The 7,346-nt window shown below is 45.7% G+C and overlaps 1 protein-coding gene across 1 annotated transcript; it reads right to left on the bottom strand.

Moving 5' to 3' along the window:
* Window positions 1-5,668: 5,668 nt before the first annotated feature.
* LOC143769182 (uncharacterized) lies at window positions 5,669-6,826 on the bottom strand. The gene is made up of 4 exons (XM_077257747.1): window positions 6,767-6,826; window positions 6,627-6,675; window positions 6,243-6,328; window positions 5,669-6,145 (listed from the first exon to the last, which is right to left on the bottom strand). The coding sequence occupies exons 1-4, from the start codon at window positions 6,821-6,823 to the stop codon at window positions 5,759-5,761; spliced, it is 579 nt and encodes a 192-aa protein (XP_077113862.1). The 5' UTR covers window positions 6,824-6,826; the 3' UTR covers window positions 5,669-5,758.
* Between the last annotated feature and the right edge of the window lie 520 nt (window positions 6,827-7,346).

Below are 7,346 nucleotides of genomic sequence, written 5' to 3' on the forward strand. Positions count from 1 at the left end.
GGTGTCCAGTCTGCCTGCAGTGGTAACACTGGCGAAGTTCGGTGGTAGGTCTGGTGCTGTTGGCCACGGGGACAGGACCTCTGGTGTGTTGGCTGGCAGGGGTACTGGCGTTGGCTGCAGGCTTACCCCCTCTCCAGCTGGTGGTGACTGGCTTCCGCACTTCCGATCTACGGTTGGCCTCATAGGCATCGGCAATCTGCGCTGCTTTCGTCACGTCTTTGGGTTCTCTGTCCATCACAAACTGTCGCACCTCAGTTGGGCAAAGACGGAAGAACTGGTCTTTGATCATCAGGTCTCGCAGCTGTGTAAAGGTGGTCACTGACAGTCCTTGGGTCCACTGGTCAAAGTGGGTCCCCAGTCTATGCACCACATCACTGTAACTGTCGTGTGGGCCACGTAGGAGGGTCCGAAACTTTTTACGGTACACCTCGGGTGTAAGCTGGTACTTAGCTATGAGAGCCTGCTTGATGGCCTCATAGTCACCATCTTGTTCTTGAGGGAGGACAGCAAACGCCTCCAGAGCTTTTCCTCTCAGCCCTGGTGTCAGGTACCGTGCCCATTCTTGTGTAGGCAGCTGGTACTGTCTGCAGGCCTTCTCAAAGGCCCGCAGAAAAGTGTCCAAGTCCCCATCCTTTTCCATAACAGGAAAGTGGTCGGGCCGGGGCTTTGGTGTCTGAGCGCTGCTGGGCTCACGACTGGACTGGGACGACCCCTGCATTTGCAGTTGGGCCATCTGCAGCTGGTACTCCCGCTGCGCTTGGGCCTCTCGCTCGGCTCGCTGGGCCTCTCGCTCAGCTCGGGCATCAGCCTCCTGCCGGTATTGCTGAATCAGCTGCCGACGTCCCTCATGGTCGTCAGTGGGGAATTCTTTCAAGGCCGCCTGCAGGTGGGGGTCCAATTCGCCCGGATTGCTAACAGGGCCAGCATTCAGTGGTTGGACCTCTGCTGCAGCACCATGTTCGCGGGTGCTGGCATCTGCGGCTTCTGGGCCCTGTGAGTGGTCTAGAGCGGCTTCCCATTGCATCAGGGCTGCGACCAGTTCGCTTTTGTTTTTGCTTGCATAGTCAATGTGCTGTGACTTGCATAAGGCAACAAGGGTGTCTCTGGTCTGCTGTTCATAAAAGGCTTCTCCCAGCCCAACCATGGTTGCCAAATAAAAGATAGGATAGAAAAACGAAGAAAAAGGGAGGGGATAATTACCAGTACACAATTGTCTCACAACTAATAAACACTGAGTTCGTTCTCCAAACTTATTTGCGCAGAGTTCTCGCAAGAACTTTCTGCAAGTTTTTAGTGAGAGGAATGATTGCGCAAACCAACTCACTAATGCTCTAATATCCCACCGCCTTGCCACCAATATGTCACGATTCACACCGTGACTGTCAAGATCCCTTAGCCGCTGCCTACAATATGTCACGGATTGGGGTGACCTTAGACCAGCAGACGGCTATCACATGTGCAGGGGGGCTTATCCTAGTTATCCCTCCACTGCCACAATGTGATGAAAAAAAAACACACACGAGGCTATTGACCTCTTAGTTTACAGCAGGGGCTTATTTTAGGTATCCCACTGCTCTTCAGTATACCATGAACTGCAGGGATTTGTGTCTATCCCGCTTACAGTTCCACTTAACACTTGCAGCTCTCTGGCGCCCCCCTTACTCTCAGGTCAGATTAGGTACTGCACCTGGGGTAATTAGTCGCCAGAAAGGCTGCCTGCTATGTACTGGCTATTGGGCGCACTGCAGCAACGCGATAACTACTCCCACTCAGGCAGGAACAATAATTATCAAGCCGCAGTCGCTACAGGGACCCCCAAAAGCCGGCACACGGTCGCTGCCACCAGCTCCAATTGAACGGGTCTGGAGCAAACCCCAAAAAAACAGTAGCGTAATTCCCTTCAGAGACAGGGTACGGTTTAGGGCAGGAAGAACGAACTAGTATTAAAGAGTATACCCCATAAATGATTTTTAGGCAGTGTTTATAAAATATTTTACAAAGATGTTACAAATGAGACAATTGCAAATATGTACAAGGTAATTATGAAAATAAAAGGATTAAATGAAGAAAAGATAACACTCACATATTCTCAGATCATTGCATTGCAGGCAACCAGACATCCCAGCTCATTTGTCGTGCTGCTCAGGCCTCACAGGAAAAGACAAGAAGAAGGAGCTGGGGATCTGGCCACAAACTTAAGACCTACAGCTAGTGACATCACAGAAAGGGCTGGCTTTTCCAGATCCTCCTACCTTTCAGTCTGAGTACTTTGAATACAAATTGGTCTAATGCTTATAACTCCGTTCCAGTACATATCAGAATCATAGCACACCCAGCATTCAGCTTGTATTAACATGAGCTTTCTTATGAGATCAAATATGTCCTATTATCTACAGAGCAATCCCTACTTCTTCACCAGAGGGAGCTACAAGCCTGTGATTAGAGTCATTGATAGATCCACCGAGAGAGAATAAGAACATCTATTTTCGTGTTTTTAACGTAAACGGTTTGCGTAATATCTTACAAAAATGGAACAAAAGACTTTCATGATTCTAGAAGTTTCTCTAACAGTTCCTGCTAACACAAATTTCCCTTGCAGCTATGACCGTCGTAAATACCTTCCGTCAATAAAACTCCCCCACAAGGCAAGCTCTGCTACACAGACAGTTAGAACCACAGGGAAGGAAAGAGAACCAGAGAGAGGGGGGGTTTAGCCCCCGCATGCTAGCAAGAAAACTAACTTATGATATTTCATACCATATCGTGACACACTCAATACTTGGTCGTGGCTCCTTTTGCACCAACTACTGTATCAATGCGGCATGGCATGGAGGCAATCAGCCTGTGGCACTGCTGAGGGGTTATGGAAGCCCAGGTTGCTTTGACAGCAGCCTTCATCTCGTCTGCATTGTTGGGTCTGGTTTCTCTCATCTTCCTCTTGACAATACCCCATAGATACTCTATGGGGTTAAGGTCAAGCGAGTTTGCTGGTCAATCAAGCACAGTGATACTGTTGTTTTTTTTTTTTAAACCAGGTATTGGTACTTTTGGCAGTGTGGACAAGTGCCAAGTCTTGCTGGAGAATTAAATTTACATCTACAAAAAGCTTGTCGGCAGAGGGAAGCATGAAGTGCTCTAAAATTTCCTGGTAGATCGCTGCGCTGACTTTGGTCATGATAAAACACAGTGGACCAACACCATCTTTGATTGTGGAAACTTCACACTAGACCTCCTGTATACAGCATGAGTCCACACATAATCTCCTATATATAGTATGAGCCCACACATAGCCTCCTATATACAGTATGAGCCCAAACATTGCCTCCTGTATATAGTTTGAGCCTGCACATAGCCTCCTAGATAAAGTATGAGCCTGCACATAGCCTCCAGGATACAGTATGAGCCTGCACATAGCCTCCTGAATACAGTGTGAGGCCACACATATCCTCCTATATAAAGTTTGAGCCCGCACATAGACTACTATACAATATGAGACGGCACACAACTTCCTATATACAGTATGAGCCTGTACACATAGCCTACTATATACAGTATGAGCCCACACATAGCCTTCTATATACAGTGTGAACCCCATAAAGTTTCCTATATACAGCATGAGCCAGCATATAGCCTCCTGTATACAGTGTGAGCCCTCATATAGCTTCCTGTATACACTGAGCCTGTACATAGACTTTTATATACAGTATGAGCCAACACATAGCCTCCTGTAATACAGTACGAGCCCACACGTATAGCCTCCTATAAAAAATATGACCCCACACATACAGTGTGAGCCCCATATAGCCTTCTATATACAGTATGAGCTCTCACATAGTTTTCTGTATACAGTATGGTCCCCCATATAGTCTCCTCTATACAGTATGAGCGTGCACATAGCCTCCTGTTTACAGTGTGAGCCCGCACATAGCCTCCTTTATACAGTATGAGCTACCATATAGCCACCTATATACAGTATGAGCCCGCACATAGCTACCTATATACAGTATGAGCCCCTATATAGCCTCCTATATACAGTATGAGCCCCATAAAGCCTCCTGTAATACAGTAGGAGCCTGCACATAACCTCCTATATACAGTTTGAGCCCGCACATAGCCTCTTATATACAGTGTGAACGCCCATATAGTTTCCTATATACAGCATGAGCCCCATATAGCCTCTTGTATACAGTGTAAGCCCCCATATACCCTCCTATATACAGTTTGAGCCTCCTGTATACAATATGAGCCTGCACATAGCCTCTTAGATACAGTATGAGCCTGCATATAGCCTCTTAGATACAGTATGAGCCTGCATATAGCCACCAGTAATACAGTATGAGCCACACATAGCCTCCTGTATACAGTATGAGCCCCCATATAGCCTCGTACATACAGTATGAGATGCCATAAATCCTCCTGAATACAGTGTAAACCTGCACATAGCCTCCTGTATACAGCGTGAGCCAGAAAATAACCTCTTGTATACAGTGTGAGCCTTTATATAGCCTTCTGTATACAGTAAGAGCCTGCACATAGCCTCCTATATACAGTGTGAGCCACCATAAAGCTTCCTATATAAAGTATGAGCCCGCACACAGCTACATATATAAAGTGTGAGCCTCCTATATACAGTATGAGCTTGCACATAATTTCCTGTATACAGTATGAGCCCCCATATAGTCTCCTACATACAGTATGAGCTACAATATAGCCTCCCGTATACAGTGTGAACCTGCACATAGCCTCCTGTATAGTGTGAACCTGCACATAGCCTCCTGTATACAGTGTGAGCCAGAAAATAACCTCTTGTATACAGTGTGAGCCTTCATATAGCCTCCTATATACAGTATGAGCCCCCATGTAGCCTCCTGTATACAGTAAGAGCCTGCACATAGCCTCCTATATACAGTATGAGCCCGCAAATAGCCTCCTTTATACAGTGTGGACCCACATATAGTTTCCTCTATACAGCATGAGTAATACTCAAAAAAACAATAAATCCAGGAATCAAACTCTAATGTGCGTACATATAATCCCTTAAAACTTCATTTTTATTTCTAATAAATATAAAACCCTGACCCATTAAAAAACTAAATATAGATATCACAAGTATGGACAATAGGTTACCAACATATGTACCTATTCTGATCCTAAATACACCTACTACTCACGCCTGCCTTGCTGTGGGGGTTGGCACCCTAAGAATCGATTTTTTGGCGCCCCCACTCCACGTCGGCTAGCCCTCTCTCCCCTGTGGTATCCCTCACACTACAGGTGGGAAAACAACATAGTGAAGAGCAGTGGTGAAAAAAGCAATAAATGACCAGATGTATAATCAATTGGACCTATATAGGTACCTCCACATAGTATAATAACTTACCAAAACACACCGCACTAGATGCACTAAAGTCCCCTATAACATACCTACACAGTCTGAGATGATAGCCGTAATGGTCCCAAAATTAAATAGCGATATATTGGATCAATGACCAAACTGCCACAAAAAAGAGGGCCAAATACATGCCAGACAAAAAATTCTCTAAATAGATAATTAAGGTAATTTAGCGTGTGTCGGTATCTCCCCGACGTGTTTCCCCGCTCTCACGGTTCATCAGGAGGAAATGATGCCCAATGCTCCATAGATGTAAGGCATGGGGAGATACCGACACACGCTAAGTTACTCAATTTACGCTAAGTTACTCAGTTAATTCAAATATTAGATTTGAAGCTGTCGATGTTACTCAGCTTCAGACGTCCATCAGCGCCTCATTGCTTTGAGGAGGATGGTCCAGATGATATTCCTCCTTCCTCTGAGGTTGGTGGTAACGTATTGGAGGATGGACTGCTGGCGGATCTTCTGTCTTCGTGCCGGCTGCTTCTGAACTCTTCTTGTGGAGTTGCTGTTCTTCTGCACAACTTCTTTTTTCACTTCTGATGCCTTCTCATCTTCTTCTTCTGTCTCCTCCATGTCTTCTGCCTCATCTTCATCAAACTCTTTAATATCCCGATATCTCATTGCGTCCTTGGGCATCTCCATCTCCTCTTCTTTCGGTTCCTCTGGCATTGATGTCGGCTCTGGTTTTTCGTCATCCAAAGGAAATGGCAGATATTTCTTCTGGGCTTCTCGGTTGGTCGGCATGAGGCGCTAAGGAAAGAAAAGATTCAGTCACTTGTCTACTGAGAGGTTCTTTTACATCTATGGACAGAACATGGACGACATAATATGCGGTACGATCAGTGACCTCCATCTTGAAGATCGGTGACGGCAGGAATCTGGTGCAGTAGATCAGAAGTTGTTGTTCTCTTTCCTCCTTTGTGCAGGGATAAGCTGGAAAGAAAACACAAGCAGATAAGGGATCAATCACACAATGTCCAGAGGAATCAAATCATTAACATTACAGGAAGATCCTTAAACCCAACATCAATGTGACCTGACAGATTCTGAATGATTCCGGGACAGAAGAGCATACAATCTACTATTGAAAACTATTTCCTGCTCACTCTACATTGTGAAGCAATTCTGTGCTGGACTAATAAACGTTCTGCATTATCAAATGCTGGATAAAAGGAAGGGAATCATATTTTCAGATTAACTGGGAATACTTTTATTTAATTAATAATCTCACATGAGAAGTATCCAGGTCCGAAGACACATTCCTGGCGGAGGTAGAAGTCCTAAAGAGAACAGAATCCGGTCAGTGTCCGCTTATCACTCCTCAGGGGTGGAGAATAGGACAAGGGGTCCGGTTATAATGAAGCTGCTGACCCCCAGAGATCCGCGGCTCGCTGCCATCCTGTATTCATCTTCTCCTGTAGTAGCCATAGAAAAATCTGGGAATCCAAAAAAGATTTAGTCACAGCTCTAATAAAGACACAAACACTGCAGCTTCCTCACACATTCATAGTGAACGTCCCCCCGGTATCGGACCCCCATTACACTCATACCTGCAGGTAATATGACCCCACGGAGCATAGCCTTTACTGGGTGCTTGTACGGTCTCCTGACAGCAGAGGCCCCAGTATAGGTAACACCACATACAGCACATAAGGTGCACTGGATTGTACTGGCGCCCTGTAAGTAAAGGTACATGGCATACAGGTATTCCTGTGCTCTTCATGCCCATAAGTACAGGTAAGTCCTCAACAATGACACCCAAATAGGCTTCATTACCAGCACATAAAGCAGGACCCCCATTAACAGTGCCAGAACACTAATCCCATTGACATTAGTGGCATAAAAATGTCCCTCAATAACTAATACTGGCAGCAGAGTGTCCTGTGAAACCTAAAGATAAAACTCTGCTTTCCTGCAGCCACTAGGGGGAGCACAGTGCACCAGTATATAT

The sequence above is a fragment of the Ranitomeya variabilis genome, chromosome 4, assembly GCF_051348905.1.
Source record: "Ranitomeya variabilis isolate aRanVar5 chromosome 4, aRanVar5.hap1, whole genome shotgun sequence".
In the NCBI taxonomy this organism is placed as follows: domain Eukaryota; kingdom Metazoa; phylum Chordata; class Amphibia; order Anura; family Dendrobatidae; genus Ranitomeya; species Ranitomeya variabilis.

What these genes read in the sequence shown, in the direction of transcription:
- LOC143769182 (XM_077257747.1), bottom strand. Translation starts at nt 6,823, where the DNA reads ATGGCTACTACAGGAGAAGATGAATACAGGATGGCAGCGAGCCGCGGA. An exon ending in CGAGCCGCGGATCTCTGGGG is followed by an intron (nt 6,676 to 6,766) that starts GTCAGCAGCTTC and finishes TGTTCTCTTTAG; the next exon opens with GACTTCTACCTCCGCCAGGA. An exon ending in CGGACCTGGATACTTCTCAT is followed by an intron (nt 6,329 to 6,626) that starts GTGAGATTATTA and finishes TTTTCTTTCCAG; the next exon opens with CTTATCCCTGCACAAAGGAG.